Source organism: Falco rusticolus, chromosome 4 (assembly GCF_015220075.1).
Source record: "Falco rusticolus isolate bFalRus1 chromosome 4, bFalRus1.pri, whole genome shotgun sequence".
NCBI lineage: Eukaryota > Metazoa > Chordata > Aves > Falconiformes > Falconidae > Falco > Falco rusticolus.
Genome location: NC_051190.1, coordinates 105,058,300 through 105,076,686, shown reverse-complemented (window position 1 = coordinate 105,076,686; position 18,387 = coordinate 105,058,300). Strand labels below are relative to the sequence as shown.

Below are 18,387 nucleotides of genomic sequence, written 5' to 3'. Positions count from 1 at the left end.
TCCCCCTGCGCAGCGCACCCCGCCGCCCCCGCCCGACCCCCGGCCGCAGCTCCCCGCTCCCCCCCGTCCCCTCGCGCCTCCTTCCCACTCGGCCCCGCTGGCCCCGCCCAGCCCCCGCCCCCCCCGCTCTTCCCTTTAACGCGCGCTCCCGCGGGCGGCTCTTCGCCCGCCCCCCCCCGCCCCGGCGGCGCGCGGCCTCCAAGGGCCCCCGCGGTCGCGCGCCCGCGCCCCACCCCCCCTCCCCGCCCGCCTGTCACTTTCCCCCTCCCACTTCGCCCCCTCGCCGAAAGCGCGCGCGCGCTCCCGCCCACCCCGCCCCTCCCTCGGCAGACCGCGAGCGCCCGGGCTAATTGGCTGGCGGGCACGCGCGCGGCGCTAACCGGGCGGGGGCGCGCGCGCGCGGAGGCGGCGGGGGCGCGCGCGCGCGCGGCAACGGCTTCACTTCTCGTCGGGCAGCGGGGGCAGGAGCGGCGGCGGCGGGAGGAGCAGCAGCAGCAGCGGCCGCCGCTGCTGCTCGGGAGAGAGCGGAGAGAAAGGCGAGGGCGAGGAGCGCGGGCGAGCGGGCTCATGACTCAGTGAGCGGCTGCAGCCCCTTCCCAGCCCCGCGCCCGGCCGGAGTCGGGGCGACCGCGTCGGATTGTCCCGCAGCCCGTGAGCCTGTGCCCGGCGCCAGCGAGGGAGGGAGCGAGAGAGACCTGCGCTCGCCTGCAGGTAGCAGCGGTCCCCCCCGCCCGCCCCGTCCCTCCCGAGGTACACCTCTGCCCCGGCTTGGGTCCCCGCCTGCCTCCCCTCCCCCCGCCGGGCTCCTACCCCCCCCGTCCCTCGTCATCCCTCCCTCACGGCGTCTCCCCCCCCCCCCCCCCCCCCCCCCCGTTTAGCTGCGACCCTCGGTCTCTACCTTTATCCTTCATCTCCCCTCCCCCCTCCGTATCCCCCCGGCGCTGCCTGGTACCCCCTTCCCCCCCCCGTGATCCCCGTCCCTGCGCTTTCTTAGCAACAGTCCCGGCCGCCCCCCGCCACCTCGGCATCTCTGCCAACGCTCCCCGCAGCCCCCGGCCCCATCCATCCTCCGGCCATTGCTCCAGCCTCCATGTCTTCTCGGCACCCCCACACCCCTCGAACAACTCTTCCGTGTCCATTTGTCCTGCGTGCCCCGCTGCGGGGGCAGCAGCGGCGCCCCCCCCTCCCCCCGCCCCAGCTCCGCGCCCATCGCGTAGTCCCCGCGGCACTCGCTGCGCCCCTGGGTCGCTTCGGCGCTGGGGGACCCCGTGCCCCCCCTCCCCATGACCGAGCCTCCGGGGTACCACATCCCCCCCGGCCCCGCAGCGGTGGGCGCCCCGGGCTGGAGCCCCTCGGGTGGGGCTCTACCCCCCCCCACCCCCCCACCCCGAGCGCCCGGAGGTGCCCCGCAGCCCAACCTCCTCCCTTCCCTCATGTGCCCCCGACGTCTTCCTCTCGCAGTCTCCTCCTCCTCCTCCTCTCCCCGGCTGTCTTCTACTTCTCACCCCGGCCCGACTGCCGGCTGCGCGGCCGGGGGGGTGCGGGGTGCGTGTGGCGTTTGGGGGTACCCATGCACACACCCCCCGGCCCAACGGCCCGCTGCGCGTGCTGGGTCTCCCCGGCGGGCGGGGGGAGAGGGGCGAGTGGCGTGTATGCCCACCCGGGTCCGTGGGAGCCCGGGGCAGCTGTCCCGGCCCTCCGGGTGCCCCTCTCGGAGGCAGACCTTGCCTGGCCGCAAGCCGGGCTCCTGCATCCCCTGCTGTGATGTTTTCGGTCCTTTTGCCCTTTACGGTTTCTGGTGATGAAGTAAGGCGGCTGCTGCTGCTGCTGCTGCTCTTCGTGGACCCTGCAGAAATATTCAATTCACCTTGGCTTACAGGAAATAAAGACCGCTTTAGAAAGACATCACTGCTAGCTCTGCTGCCCTTGGGACCCATCTGCACATTGCCAGGATCTCTCTGTCCCTGACTGCTGCATTTGATTTTTTTTTTTTTGGGGTGGTGGTGTTGTGGTGTGGGGGAGTGGTGGTGGTTTGTTTTCTTTGTTGTGGTTTGGGTTTGGGTTTTTTCCTTTTGAGGAGGGAGGGGAAGGTGCCAGTGGATATGTATGACAGAAACAGGATCTTTTGGACACTCTTCGCTTAGAATTGATAGTTGTAGTTACACTTGTAATGTGTGTCTCTGCTGAATCATCTCCCGGTAAGGGAGAGACTTAAGTCCCCTTTCACTCCTTCCCCTGTCCCTTCTGCTCATTTTTCTCAGCACAACAGCAGGGAGGTTAGCAACCCTCATCTGAATGTAGAATAGCCTGGCAGCGGGGACCTGGACATCGTGTGTCTTTCCTCTTGCTCCTTGTGACAGTTGCAAACACACTCATGGCTCTCCAGATTCAATCTTGCATTTCTCTGTCTGTGTTTGTGGCAGTGAAATGTTTTCCTTGCAGTGTCATCTTCTCTGTTGATTATTTCCCTCCCCCCCTCCTCCTTCTTTTATTTGTTCATGTGTTTGTTTGTCTTTTTAAGTTTGACCACGTTTTGAAGTGTCCAACTTCAGGGCCTTTAAAACACACTTTACATGACGATACTGAGCATCCCTTGAACCATACAAAATTCCTAAAATTGTAGACACCATGAGGAGAGGGCATGGAAAGAACTGCCTGGATGTCAGAAAGGGGAACAGAGAGAGAGGGAGAGAGAGAGAGGAGAGAGGAAAAAACCCCAAGAATCTAGCCAGACATCAAATGACAGATTTAAGCATTTTCTTGTTGTAAATGCTGGCATTACATGTTACAGTAATTATATGCTCTGGGCTACTGTTACAGTGTCTGCTGGATAGTAACCTGAACTTACGAAGTGAATACAGTTGTTTTTGGATAATAGTAGTACTTATAGCCAAGATTATTCACAGCAGATGTCCTGTGCATATAGGCTTTATTAAATATGCTTTTAACTTTCTGGCCTGCAGTGTTAAAGCCTATGTACATTGTGAGAGGAATTTTTCTCCTTAAAATTAGATGTATTAAACAAAGATCAGGACTAAAATCTAGAGTAAATAAAGGCCATCAAAAGTGTTATGTTGAAAAAGAGATTGTGTTTTAGCTGTATCAAAGAAAATGGGTACCTACTATCAAAATTGCATTACAGTTATTAAAGGCATATTTTGACTTGTCAGAATACAGTATTTTTGTGTTTTATCACCTCTAAATCTTCTGTTGCTTTAGTCTTAAGATCTGACAACCTGGATGTAAATATCTAAACATTAACCTGTGCAAATATATGAATTATGTTAAATACAATGTTGTAGCTGTACCATATGAAAAATTGTTCTTGAATAGTGAACAGTTCTGGTATTCTAATTTTGGGATGCAAGCTATGCATTATTTCAGTTGCTTCAATGAGCAGACTAGGTGTTGTGTTTTTATATAAATTTATATGTGAAATTGTATTTATAAAGTATTATTTTCCATTATAAAATCCAAAATGCAGCTTAAGCTGATCAAGAGAAATCTGGCCCCATATCCATCACTTGCTATTACTTGCTATTTCTTTTAGCATCTGAACATTTTGAAGGGATTCCATACTTCCAGATTTCCTTTTCAGTATAGCTATAAATGGGACTAAAAAAACCTAATTCCTCCTGAAGTTGGTTGGATTGTGTCAATAATGCCTGAAACATTTAGTTTTTCAACTCCACTGTGTGTATGGTTTGATAGAATTGGATCTTAGTAAGGCTTTTGCAGAACAGGAGTGAATTTATTTTCTTACATGTAGCTATAACTAGAACACTTATAGCCCTTTTAAAAACCATCCTTTTCAACATAACCCTGTTGGCATTGATGTTACTTTACTTTTCCTTTGCTGTCTCTTTCCATAAATATGTGCAGGGAGATGAACTTTGTTTAATCCACTGAATGAGCATGGTTGAATCCGAGCCTGCAATCTCATTATTCTCCCTTGAGAGAGTATTAAAACATATAATAGTCAAGGTGAATAGTTTTGTTCTTAATTGTGATGGTGTCTGTACATAGGTAAGAGGAAAGGCAAGTCAAAGTTCACAGCAATTTAAAACTCTTTGTGTATGAAAGAGCAAATTCTGGATTCAGACAGATTTGATCAGAAAACCACCCGGATATATGGGGATTGCGTGGGTGTAAGCAAGTAATGTTTAGGCCCGTGGGCTTTGAAGGTGGTTCTTTTATTAAAATCTCTAGAGGAGGATATATAAAATACATATATAAGCTCTAAGTTTGGAGTTAAAGGAAAGACTCTCTGGGTCTGGGTTTGAGGGTTCTTTGTTTTTTTGTAAAATTTTCTAACAGTCATTGCCACCATATATGCTAATTCAGTAAGAGTTTTTCATGGACATCTGCCCTTCATTAGAACAGTTTGAGAAGTCGTGACAGCTGTAACAGTGGGCTTGTAATTCCTCATCTGTCGGTGTATTGTTATACTATTCAAAAGGAAGGAAGAAATGAAAATAGCTAACTAGTATCAGAAGTGTGTAAACAAAGCACTGATTTGACTTCTGAAATATACCAAGCTTTCTTGCACTTGTGCTGTCTGACAGCTTTGTTGCTTCGCATTGCCTGAACAGAATTTGTCAGGAGAAAACTTCCTTTTACCCTCTACGAGCATGCTTGCCTCTCTAGAAGCGTACTGTTTTAGTAAATACAAACAGTCCCGCCTTTTGGTTCTGTGAATGTTTCCATCGAGCATGCCAAGATGTGGATTTTGTAATGTGGAAACCCACATTATAGGCTTGGATTGAGCCCACAGATTTATTTCATATGGGATAACAGAGAGTCATAAGATAGTAATAGCTCTCGGTTTTCAACAAACTGTGCTAGATTTGACCCGGTGACATAGTGATGAGATAGCTAACTCGTGATATTGCCAAGCGGTTGAAAAATATCTTTGACAGTGAATGCTATTATACTTACAGAATTGTTTCCTGCTGAACTACAATAAATTATGTTTTTCATATATATGAGTGTTTATTATTTATTTGGTATGGGGTTTAAAATGACCGCCTCCTGAATTACTGTTAAGATGCTTATGGCAAAACTCTTCAGTACTAAGATTATTGAAGTACTAAGAAGCACTGAAGACAAGCATTATGTATTAAGACACATGAAGCTCATCTGTTACTTCCTTAAGGCATGTGAGAAATACTATTGGATGGTTTCTTCTGAAAAAGCTAACTTTTGTTGTTTGTTTTCTGTTCAGTGCAGCATCTGCCATGTCTACAGAGGGGCAGAGAGTTGATGATAGTCCAAGCACTAGTGGAGGCAGCTCTGATGGAGATCAGCGTGAAGGTGTTCAGCAGGAACAAGAAAGGGAGCAAGTTCAACCCAAGAAAAAAGAGGGCAAAATATCAAGCAAAACAGCTGCTAAACTGTCAACTAGTGCTAAAAGGTACAGTGTTCTTTATGGCTGTTTATTTTCCTTTCTCTTTTTTTCAGCTGACAATCAGATGTATGTATTGACTCAGTATATTAATTTTCTTAGTGTTTTATTATAACACTACTATGTCAGTGTAATAGCCTTTTGAGATGGGTCACAGTAATGAGACCTGTATACTTTTTTCCTTTCTTTGACAGATTGACCCTTTCACATGGTTTTAATAGTAGTTTGCATGATAAAAGCTGACACTTTTTTATTGCTAGTAAAACTCGGACGGTTTTGTAGCCTTATAAAATATATCTCTGTATGTGTATGTATGACTGATGTTGAAACTTGTCAGTGTAACTTACAGTTAATTAACCATAAACATTTCAGACAGTTCAGTAACTCAGCACGTTAGGACTACCGTAATACCTGTTGCTGTCAAGTACTGTGTTTCCTTTTCCCAGATGGTCATGTCAGAAATATTTGAGTGAACAGCAAATGCATGTTGGTTTCATTACTTTAAACTGTGGTCTGTTTTAATACCAATTTCTTTTCCTTCTCTTTTCTACTTGAGAGGAAGGGTGGGTTTGTAGAGTAACTATTTACATTATTTATGCTATCGTGTCAATCTCCAGATAATGATTGTCTTGCTCGGGCCAGACAGAAGGAATTTACAGCTTAGTATTACTTCATTAGTGCACGTAGGGGTGTTAGTCTAGGCAACAGAATTCAAACGGGATTACAGTGATTGAACTTAAAAAACACTTTTAAAACAATCTGACAAGAGACTAATTCTGCAGGTTCTCCTGATGCAGAATTCCAAGATCCTCTTACGTTGCTAGTTCAAGGCTGTGTAAACTACAAGAAAAAACATTGGAATTGTGCCACTATGGTGCTGTGGCAAAGAAGTATCAAGGCCCTATTGCCATAATTTATAATATATGTGTGTAGTAGGAGTCTGTAAATAGTAGTATATAAACGTGTGTGTACATCTCTTCAAGATTCAAGCCTTTGTCTTGGCTTAGTCTGTCCCTTACCTTTTACATACTTCTCTATATTGAAGTCTCTTCTGTCTTTCCAGTGAGGTATTATGCTTTTCTTCTGCCATAGACACCTTCCTTACAGCTAGCCTTTCTTCTTTTTTTTGTTCCCTGGTGAAATGCTTTCTAAAGACCCATTCCTACTATGACGCTGTTAGATTCTCCATTCCTATCGCTTACAGGATGGCCAGTAAAGCTTGCCCATATTTCCTTTTATGACTAAAAAGGAAAAAAACCCAACCCCAGGTTTCACTTCAAACCATGATATTATTCATGTAGTTAACCCTCACAGCCATTATAGTTTCTGGCCAGCTTTTCTTGTCTGCTTCCTGCTGATGTTAATTTTTTAAATATTAGGAGTATTCAACTAATCATGATTTTTAAGGTCATGAAAAAGTTTTGAACATCTTTAGAAAAGAGTCTATGTATTCTGAACTTTTGTACAATGCCTAGTGTAATGATGCCACAGTTCTGACAAGTGCCTGTGGACACCATGCTATTAAAAAATTGATAATGATATGTCAGAAATTGGTCTATTAATCTTAGCTTTGTATCTTCAAAGCTTAGAGCTTTTATCAACATGCATTTTGCAGTGATAAAATTACTTAAACCTTTTAAAGTTTAATCATATCTGCTTATGGTTCTGCTGAAACTAATTATGCCAGTTGCTGACATCAGTACGTTTGCCAGTTAGACTCTAAAACTAGTTTTACATATGTACTAATATTGAAGGAAAGCCTTTGATTATGCATTTTAAAAGCTGGGATGATATATGAGAGTTCTGTAGATATGTGCACAATAAAAAACATTTTTGAAAAAAATCTGTTTTAAGAGTGCTAGTTGTCATAGCACTTTGTGGAATGATGACAGCAACATGATTTTTATAGTAACAGGGTTTTTTAGTAGTACCATAGTATTCTTTTCTTATTTCTTTCTCCCCCTGCCCCCCCCCCCTTTTTTTTTTTATAATGTTCAGTAGTTTGTCACTGTGTTAGAATTGGGAATACAATTATATAAACATCCTTAATCTGGCCAGGTTTTCCTGTTACAGGTCTTGTTTCTTTGCTTCTTAATTCAAATCACTAATACCTTCAGAAAGGAAAATCAGAAATTAAAGTAGAGCCTAAAAAGGAGAGGAGTAACATGAAGAAAGGAAAAATTGCAGAGTCTCATCAATATGTGATAAGTATTACAGAATCTGTGTCTATAAAATATCTTCATAGTAATATTATTTTTGTTCATTAGAAATGAAAAATAGTACAGGAATATGGCTACACTCCTTCAATGGGAGTGTTTTTGCTGACCAGGTTAAAAAAGTGATCTTTTAAATATTGAAATAAATTGAAGTAATTCAGCTGTCCTGATGATAAAGTACTGAATGTATGCTTAGCAACTTTTGAATTCTCTGGGTTTGTATGGCATTAAAGTCACAATAATCTTTGCTTAACTGTTTCACTACACAATTCTCTCTAATAACTTCATTATAGTTAAAGGAGTCAGCTCTGCTAAAATCCATAAAACCCCCAAACAACAAGAGCATACTGCAGTTGCAGCTTTGGTCAAGGAATCTTGCAAAATTCCTTAATTCCTGTTTAGAGCAGAGAACACCAGCAAGTTAACGTAGCACTGGAGCTAAAGTCACAGACTTGATTCTAATCTGAGTCTGAAAGTCACGTTTTCTCACTTGGAAAGCTTTTTCATGCATATGGAGTAGTAGTCACAGTATTTTTCGATTACATTATGATACTTACTGTATATCTTGGATTAGAATGAAGATTTGTGCATCTGTATTTGGAATACTTATGTTCTGCTTTTATTTGTGTGTTTATGTAGTCAGATTTAAAGAATTTTCAGTAGTGTTAGATTTTATATAAACCAAGATTTAGCAGTGTGCTGACTTTAGCTTGTGTAAAAGTAAACTGCTACTGTGTTTTACGTATGAATATACTACTGCCGCAGCTTACTGCTTTCCAAAATGATCTGATTATGGAGGCTATATGAAACCACTTGAATCCATACTTGAGTAAGATTTTTAGTTTTAAGATACAGAGTTTCTTCTGTTAGCGTTGCTATAGATGGCATTAAGAAGGCAGAATGCCATCACATGCTGTCCTTCTCTGCTAATACTTTTAGGACTAGCTGCTATACAGGTGTAATAGCTTACAGCGTATGTCATACAACGTACCGGTCCTTCAATTTTCCTCACCCAGAGGGCATCACCTTAAATAGCAACCTTTCTTACCTAACATGTCAAGATTGAGAAACTCGCTGCATATCACAATTACAGTTCAGACATGGAATTGAATTGCTGTCCTTGAAAACAGCAGGCATCTTGTTACCTCTTAAGTAGCAAATCTTAGCATGACCTTTGGATTGAGAGAAGTGTAACCATTTTTGGCTGACACAGTAGCTCAACAAATAAATGTATTGTTTTGCTTGGCTCTTGAAGTTGATAGTTGAAAATCTGTCAACGTTTTTGGCCAGTCCTGGAATTTTTTTTTGAAAGTATCTGTGCTTACAATGAATTCTGAAAAACTTTTAACTATTTTTTTTCTTTATTGGAAGAAGTTACAACGTTAAGGAGTAGCAAATAGGTAATGGATTCAATTTGTTTGGAACTCAACAAAATAAAAATGAGCTTTTTTTCCCCTCTTTTTTTGTTCAGAGAATTTTATCACAGCATTATTTTCAAGGACTCTGGGTATGATATTTAGCATGTTGAATATGATGGCAAAATATGGAGCGCTTTTTCTTATAAGAAACATCTTTGCCATTTATTGTGCCTCAAGTATGGAGGCAAGAATATTTCTTTTTCTCAAGCATGAATCTAACCATCTTTAGATTAATTTCCTGCTCAGTCACAGTTTATGTAATATTGAAATACATACCAGTGATTGCATTTCTTAGTATTTTTGAAGTAGCATATTCTTCAGTATGGAATATTAGTTCACCTGGCTTTTATGGGTAAAAAGGCATGTCTTTTAAAAAAGTAGATGTGGTAAGAAAAAGCTTATTGTCATATAGTCTTTTATTTTGCTTCTTTTCCTATTAATCATATTGGGAAATCCTCTGACGTGTTCGGTTCTCTCATAGCTTTAGAGAGCTTTAACTGTTTCATGAAGGAAACAACATGCAGTCCCCTTAGGCTTAGAACAGTACTAAATCTGTGTCTGTGAGAATTAACAGTATTTGAAGTCTGCAATGTACTTTCATGCTTCTGAATTTAGGGGTAGGTTAACCTTTGCACTACTATTCAAAGGCTTATGTTTATTCTTTTCTGTTCGTAAAATGGAGGGGAAAAATATTTGTGTGTGTGTGTGTATATATATATATATATACACACACACACAAGAGAGGGGGGTGGGCAAATGACTACTTAAAGACCAAACAAAGAGTATCAGATCTGACATTGCAAATTTAATGTCTGATGTGTACAGCCCAGGGTTTTGATTACTGGCAAGGGCTTCTCCGTGTGCCGTCACTCCACTCCCCAATAGACAGTAAACCAGTAGGTCATTAGTTTAAATATAAACTGGATATATGTAATGATTTTAATTGAGTCCTTTTTCCTCTCTGACATAGCTAAACATAACTGTACTGAGGCAGAAAATCCAAAGAAAAAGATGCCAGAAAGTACCCTGCAAAAAATGTGTTGTTGCCAGAGGCCACATATTCTCGTGGTGAACCCTCTGTGGTCAGCGAAGGAAATGAGGCACACGCTCTCCTGTGCCAGATTCTGAGGGCAACTCAATGGAGATATGAAACAAGTGCCAGAGCAGTGGAATAACTCGTGCAGACAAAGGCCAGCTTACACACTGGAGGTCTCTATCAGTGAAAGGCTCTCTGGGATGCTGTCTGATGATTTAATTGTAACTTTGAATGCTGTGACATGTGAAGAAGCTATTGCGTGTCAGCTGCTGTGCAGAAACTGTTTATGAATGTGCTCTCAGCATGAATGCAAGGTAAATTAAGGTTGCAAGAAAAGGAGGTGTAAAGGTGTATATATTAATTTTAGTTTGGAATGCTACAGAATAGGAGAACAAACACGGACAACTTGCTGAGGAGCAATTGATGGACAGTGTCGTATTAGTGTGTTGTATCTTGCTTGTATAAACATAATAATGAATGAAACATCTCTTTATCTTAGATGCTTGCAGAAGCAATTAGGACTTTTGAACATAAATAGAAAGTACCATTTGATCAATTGTTATGGCTTGAAGCAGAAAGGTATTTGTTCTTGTTTGCTCAATCACAGGAAAAGCTTGGTAAAGGACCGTTTCAGTTTCTTGGCATTAGAAGTCAGAAATTTTGGGTTCAACTAGAACGGAGGGAGAAAAGGAGAGAGCTCTGTACCCTTTTGTTTTTTAGAATGGAAGTGGCATAAGTTAGAATTTAGGAGGAAGAACATAAGGTTTTTGATCTAGGACTGAAGTTGCACTTGCCAGTCCATTCTTGATGTGTCTCAGACCCACTGTAATGCAGTGAAATAACAACTGGTTTTGCAATTAAAGGAATAATCCCTGACTCTATGGAAGTTCAATCCCATCATTCTGTAACTTCACAAAAGGCAGAAAGAGCAAAACAACCCATAAAACATGAAACAGAATATTCTGTGCTACCTAGGTTTCCTGTGATTTGAATTTATGATCATGTAAATTTCAAAAACACAGTTGGAATTTGTCATATATGGAAAAAACATTTTAAGTATCTCCCACACTTGTAAGATCTCCCTTCTAAAAGGTGTGAACTGTCAAAATTGTTTAAATGGAGTAACTTTTTGAAAGCAGTATGTTTGTTATGCTAAGACTTCACTAATCAGATTTTCCCTTTTTTAAAAGATGGTAGATTTTCAGTGTTAGTACAGTGACTTGCTGCAAATATGATTAAGCAGCCCATGCCTGTACTTTTACAGGAAAGGAATGATGCTGGGGAAATTCTGTGTACTGGAGATGTGAATATTTCAAGGAGTACAAAAACCAAATAAACACTGAATTTCTCCACTTCTGTATCATGAACATTCTGATTCATAGTGTGTATGTATGTAGGGTTGGTGTGCATAGATGTTAGAAGAGAAGCTAAGCATCTGGAAGAGTGTTGTTATCTTTTCAATAGTATCAGCTGGTCTAATAAACGATCATTACAGCTACCTACAAATCTCGCCCACGTATGTCCTAATTATTTCAGAATGAGTGATAAAGAATTGGAGTTTCTAGTTTAGGCCAGTTCCTTTACTGTCTTTGGTTCATTTATTCATTATAGCCATAAAATCAACTCGTAGTGGCATAAGGGGAATTTTGATCGTGGCTGTGAGACTCCTTAGCATGTAAGATTGTGTTTGGATCTAAACATTCTATAGAGCATTAAACTGCTCATTTTTGTTATATATACCAGTATACCCGGATTTTTATTTTGTTAAAACATTTTCTTTGCCTATATATAATTGGCAATCATTTTTAACATGTACTTCTCAGATCAGGCCTGAACTTTTGGGTTGTGTCTTAAGCGTGTATCTCAGGAATTTGAGTGGTATTATCCATGCAGGTTTTCTTTTAGTGTAGGGAATAATAGGAACAGTAATCTGTTCCTGTACATGAAAACCTGTGAAGGGGAAGGCAAGAAGAAAATACTGAGGGTACAATGAATTGTTTTTCTTTCCCTGCCTCCTTCTAAACATTCATGGTTTTGTACTGAAGTAGCCTATAAAAAAAGCCTGGGGCATAGTTTGTAGGGAAGGTGGCTGTCACAGGCCTGCTTATGGCATCATACTCTGGCAAGTCTTTAGGAACTGTAAACTCCTACAGGTTCCTTTGGGAACTCTGGAAACGCCTACTCTGCATGTTTGAATTTGTTCAGAGGGTGAGTTAGTGGCTCTCCTGCAGATGCTGGTAGAGGGGAAAAGAGCCTGTGTTGCCAGATGTGGCAGAAATCAGGAATTCAAGGACTTGGCATGGGAGCATCAGCCTGGGAATGTCCAGAAACCCTTAACGTTGAAGTTGCTCTGCCTGGAGGAAGAACTCCAGCAGGCTGCCTGTGACAAGTGCAGTATTACCGGGATCTGTACTAGACCAGCTCAGCTCCACATCTTTATCAGTGACCTGGAGGATATGGCAGAGTGAACTCTCAAGTCTGCAGATAACAAGTTGGGGGGCAGCGGTTTGTACAGGCAGGGGCAGGGCTGCTACTCACGGAGACCTTGGCAGGCTGCAAGCGAGGCTCGACAGGGAACTCGTGAAATTCAGCAAGGATAGATGTAGCATCATGGATGTGAGAAGGGCTAACCCCTTGTTAATGATACAGGCTGGGAAGCAGCTCCGCTGTGAAGGATGTGGGTGCCCTGGCAGACAGCAAGCTCAACATGAGGCAGGAACAAAAACTAACTGCCTCCTGGGATGTATTAACAGGAGCATAGTCTGTAGGTAGATGAAAGTGATTTATTTCCCTTTACTCAGCTCTCGTTAGACTGCATCTGGAATAATGTACACAGTTTTGGGCTCCCCAGTACAAATCCAGCATGCACTGGAGCAAATCCAGCAGCAGGTCCCCAGCCTGGCCAGGGAGCTTTAGCACTTCCCTTTGAGGATAGGCTTTAGGGGGGACCTGATAGCAGCCCCCAATAGCTAGGAGGAGGTTGTGGAGAAGACTGGGATGGGCTCTTTCCCAGAGGGTGAGACACAGCTATCCTATGAAGCTGGCGGGGGTGGGGGGGGATGTTGCCCTGCTGGTACAAGACACATTGAGAAGCTAAATATTCTGGAGAGCGAGAACTATGAGACATATAAGCAGAGGAATTAGAAATGGAGGGTATACGAGGCATGTAATTATTGTGTAAGTGAGCAAAGGAGCCTAGAACCCTGACCTGTAGAAGAAGTGGGATTGTCTAGGTAGTTGCCCATGCCGTAACTTGTCCCAGATTGGAGGTTTATTTTTCAGAAAAGATTTTAATTTTTCTTCCACATTTTTTGAGCATTTAATGAAACCTTAAAGCATCAACTCTCCATCAGAAATCATAAGAATTATGTTTCATTATTATTGATTACTGTAGAAATGTTCATAAAGTTGAAAGAAACATATTGCAAAAAAGTCCTGATGGTTTTTATTTTTTTTCTCTTAAGAATTCAGAAAGAACTTGCAGAAATTACATTAGACCCTCCTCCAAACTGTAGGTAAGTTCACCTGGATTTTATTAATTTGGCATACAGAAATGGAATTATGGAAATTGCATAGGGGACTGGAGTAAATTTTAGTTATTCCTTTGTGCTGATTGCTTAATAATTTTGGAATAAAAGCTGATCATTAACATGTTTGCTTACATGCAAAGATATGACGTACTTCCTGGTAACAGGAGTAATGGTAAAAATTGATGAACCCTACGATGTGTTAATAGAGACAGGGTAAAAATGAAATCACTGTTCATGTGAAGTATTAAATCAATGGCCTTTTGTTTGATTCTGTAAAATGTAGTTATGGTGGCAGTTGCTGGTATGTTTGATTCCTTTTTCTTGCAAGTTGTTAACACACTGTGAATATAATGGAGAAGGAGAAATGTTATAGGCACAAACCATTATTAATCTTCCAACTGTGTCTCTAGTGATCAGTTATGATATTCAGTGGAAGCTTCCTGAAATAGAGTATATCATTGCGTAGGCTTTCTAATAATGACTTTGTGCTTGGGTTTGTTTGGATTTTTTTTGTGTTTGTTTCTTTTTTTGGGTTTCTTACGTTTTGTTTGTTTTTGTTTTGGTTTGTTCATTTGTCCGGTACATTTACTTTCAGGGTGTTTAAAACTGGCTTTGAAATGAGTAATGAGCTAGGCCTAGAAACCCTGGCTGCCTGGTGGCCCAGGCGGTATACAGTTGTTTTCAGATGGCTGTCTCGGGCTTCTTATCTGTCAGCTTGACATATGGTCAGTGTTGGAGCTGGGCCAGGGCTGTACAGCACTGCTTAAAGGAGCCTCTGCCACCGTACCTCTCGCGGTGCAGTGAGGTCGAGCTCGGTGCGGAAGAATAGCTTCCATCCAGTCCTGCCGACCCATTTCAGCTGATGTGGTTAGTAGGATTCATTCTATTAGTGCAGTAAAAAGAAAGATTGATAGAAATGTCTGATTGCATGCAGCATTTATAATGAATCCCAGTATGTTTCAGTATCGAATTAACTAAGCAACTGGTAGTAAAAATGACAGTCAACTTTATTGTTTTGGTCTCTTGACAAAAGGATGTGTGAGAAAATATTCTAACAAGATTTGATGTGGTTGTGCTGGATCTCAAGATATAAGTCAAGTGGTTGTGTACTAAAGTGCTGCGTAGTGAAGTAGCCTTGCAATAATAGCGTTCAAAGAGTATTTCAGTCAATTAGGATGAACAGTTCTTTACTAGATAAAACATTTTAATAGCTAAGCTGTTCTGTCATACTTACGACTGTATGCGAGTCTTCAATCACATCAAAGCTGTTTTATATGGCAGTTTTTACTTCGGTGTTGATGACTGATGCCTATTAGTGGATTGATTTGCTGAGATGAATATGAAACTTGAGTCTGTTGTAGAAGAATGCATAAGTCTTTGAACTGAGTCTAAAAGGCTTATAGTTTTTATAGCAGTGTCACTTGTTCTAGTTTTCTGAATCTTTCCCTTTATAACAAAGCAGTTGTTTCGGTATACAAGACACTGTTAATTTGATTTTCTTTTGCTAGCAACTGTAAAGTGAGCATTGGCTGTCTTAGTGGAAAGCCCTTCAGTGACTTGCAATTAAAAAAAAAAAAGTGAGCTGGAGATTTCCTGTTTTTCTTGAATTATTTACACTAATGATAAAACAGCAATAAAGTGCACTGCATGGTGCGGTTTTGCAACATCAAAAAATTACATCTAACTTCACGTGTCTGTTGCTTTAACACAGTTCTTAAGATGCAGAATTATTTCATGTTGTGATCTTGATAGATAACCATTAGTAACTTTACTATTAGCAAATATGTTTTTATAGTCAATACGAATCACTTCATTTAGTTTTATGCTCTGTTGACATAGTCTAAGCAGTGTTTTCATTTGAACTTCATCTATTTTCTATTATAGTTAAACATTACAAAATAAATACATCAGCCAGACATGATTCTTCAGCATAATGAAGAAAACCAGGCCATAGTACAGTATATCTTACCCTAAAGTATTGATATGTCCTTTCTTGGGTTTAGTGAAATTTAGAATATTGTTATGAGGTGTTAGATTTTCTATTAAAAAAACATATTTCATAAAGATAAGTTCCTTACAGATGTAGACTACTTGAAATGGTTGTGATTCCAGCTTGCCTTCACTATGTGTCCCCTTTTATATATAAAATTAATCGTGACTGGGCAATAGGAATGTGGTAAATCTCAGAACTATATGTCACAGAAGATATGAAGGAAAGCTGTATTACTCAGGAATGCTCTCTAAGTAGTTATTTAGGAAGTCTTGATAGGCAGGACATTGAGCTGAATTGGAACTTGGGTGGAATATTGCAAGATGTGTTGCAAGACTTTCCATTGACTACAGCAGGCCAAAGCTTCAGGTTTGTCTCATCCAGGGGAAAAAATAAACAAAATGGAACAGTATCTGTAGTACAGTAGCATCCCTTAATGGCATTCTAGGCTATGCAGTCGGTACAAGCTCCAAGGGAGCTGCAGCTTCTACTTCTGCAGCAGCTGCAATCTTAATGCTTCCCCTGCCTCATTCCCATGAAGAGCACAGGCTGTATAATCTTGTTTTTCTGGAAGACAAGTCTTGCTCACACACATGGGCCTTGTAATTGGCAGATTATCACTGCTGCGACTTGCAGCATCTTTCCAAAACTCTGGAAAGCTGTGGATTTCAGAGTTCCTAAAAGGTCTGTCACGTTTGGCTTTAAAAGAAGATTTAATGTTATAAGTAATGGGAGTTGCCTGCTTCCTGAGGTATTCATATTCTGTAGTTTGGGTTCTGAGCGATGGAAAGAGTCCCTCTTGACACCACAAACTTTGGATCATTCCTCAGGGCTGAGAATGTGTAATGTTCTCAAGTGTCAAAAAGTCAAGCTGGGGTGTGTGTGGGAGTTGAGCAGTGTAATTGTTGCTATTTGTGGAGGAAGGTATGTCATAAGAAAGCCTGTTATACTTCACATTTAACAGAAAAAAATGGAAATGGTTGGATTTTGATATGTGCTGTGTCCCATCCCACTGCCGCCACCTCCCCACCTCACCCCTTTTATTTTTGCATAGAGCTGAACTTACTGTCAGGGAAGTCCCTGTATTTGGTACATTTGTATTTTAAATCTGCAGCATTGTGAAATTTTAGTTTGTCAGGAGACAGCATTCCTAAATTGTAGGTGTTTGCCACTCTTTCTTCCTCATTGAAGTACCAAAGCTTGGTTGCTGGAAATGTTGCATATTATACCTCTGAGTAGTGCAGAGTATACCTTTTCTCGTAGGTGATGGAAACCTCATCTTTAAGTGTCATTTTTCATATATTGTCTTGCTGGAAGAGGGGAATAGTTGGGAATTCTTGTTGCTGAAATAATGTCTTTTCAAACTTTCCCTGATTTTGGACTGCATCTTGTCTAAGACAATAGATTTCATAGAATAAAACTTCTATTGTCAGTGTTGTGTACTATTTCCCTTCTGACTGGCAAGAGAACAACATCTCTGTGGCAACTTATACCAATTGCTTACACGGGAGAATAATGTTTGGAAAGTATTTAATGTATTTTTAGCTTCTTTCAATGTGAACTTAGCAGCTGGAAACAAAGGGAGCCAGCACAAAGTGAATAGCAACTCTCTGTGGACACCACTTGGAGCAACTGCTCAAAATTTTCCTATTAAGTCACTGTTGTTACCTATCTTCCTCTTCATGTTTTCTTTTGATGTTCTCTAGCATATTTGTCACTATTCTTCTCTTCTCTGTGTATTTACTGCGATTTCTTTTATGCGTTATACATTTTACTTCTTTTTCCCTGTAGCAATGTGGGTGATGCTTGAGGCTCAGAAATACACTTTAAAGGTCTGTGCAGCTCAGTCAGCAAATTGACTGGCTCTCATTCCAAAACAATCAATTTAAAACCCTGCACGTAGTCTGATCTCTTCCATTAGTCTGAAATCATTACATTAATTCCTTACTTCTTACACTATCTGCAAAACTGATGAACAACCAACATATCTGATCCTAGTATTTTGCTTGTGAAAACTAATCACACTGAAAAGAATCAAAACACAGTTCTTGGGGTGATGTAGAGAAGAGCCAGGTGGAATGGCAAGTTATTCAGCTTGGCTTAGGGAGAGAGGTTAGCGTGCCTCATGCATCCCTCTTGCACGATTAATGGTTGTGTGGAGCCTGACATTCCTGTTCAATATTGCCCTGACCGTTTTTGCTGAACTGGTGAGGCTGGTTTCTTCACAGCTCTAAGGGATTATGCGAATGCCAACAATTTAAAGTTACAGTTCTTGAGGCCAGCTGTTTAAACTCTTGCCTGGTGCTGCCTTAAAGCTAAGGAGACGTCACAAGCATCAGGAGCAGAGAGCAAACATTAGCACAATGTCATGGGAAGACCGGGAGGGAGCAGAGTGTCGGCCTTGCTCTGCGATGCGGAGATGGAGGTGTAGGGGCCTAGAGCAGCAGTTGCAGCCAGTATCCATTGCGCTGCCCTGGCCTGCTACAGTCTCCTCCCTTTTCCCCTTCTCACTCAAGGGACTTGTTGGGGTCTTCCCCTCTTCCCTCTGTGCGCGTACACCAGCACCTCGATGCTCATGTAGCTTTCCAATGCGAGCGAAGAGATGCCTTGCCGTTTTTTAGGTCATATGCTCACAACATTAGTTTGACGTGGGGTGGGGAGGGTCTGAATAATCTTGGCTATATATGTTTCCTTAAAATATTTGAAAAAATGTGAAAATATTTGGAGAAAGCAGAGCAAGGCCTTCTCCAAATCCAAAACCAATTTCTCTTGAGGGCTGGAAGGATTCTGGTT

General features: G+C 41.9%; 1 protein-coding gene across 4 annotated transcripts in view; it reads left to right on the top strand.

The window, feature by feature from the left end:
* The first annotated feature begins 376 nt into the window (after nucleotides 1-376).
* The window catches only part of LOC119146759 (ubiquitin-conjugating enzyme E2 E2), a 217,811-nt gene continuing 199,800 nt past the window's right edge, over nucleotides 377-18,387 (top strand). Inside the window, exons 1-3 of one of the 4 annotated variants that reach the window (XM_037384921.1) lie at nucleotides 377-750; nucleotides 5,225-5,413; nucleotides 13,539-13,589. In XM_037384921.1, coding sequence (XP_037240818.1) covers nucleotides 5,238-5,413; nucleotides 13,539-13,589 — 227 coding nt within the window. In that variant the 5' untranslated portion in view covers nucleotides 377-750; nucleotides 5,225-5,237. The remainder of the gene's footprint in view (nucleotides 751-5,224; nucleotides 5,414-13,538; nucleotides 13,590-18,387) is intronic. The other 3 variants (XM_037384922.1, XM_037384920.1, XM_037384923.1) reach the window with 3 other exon arrangements.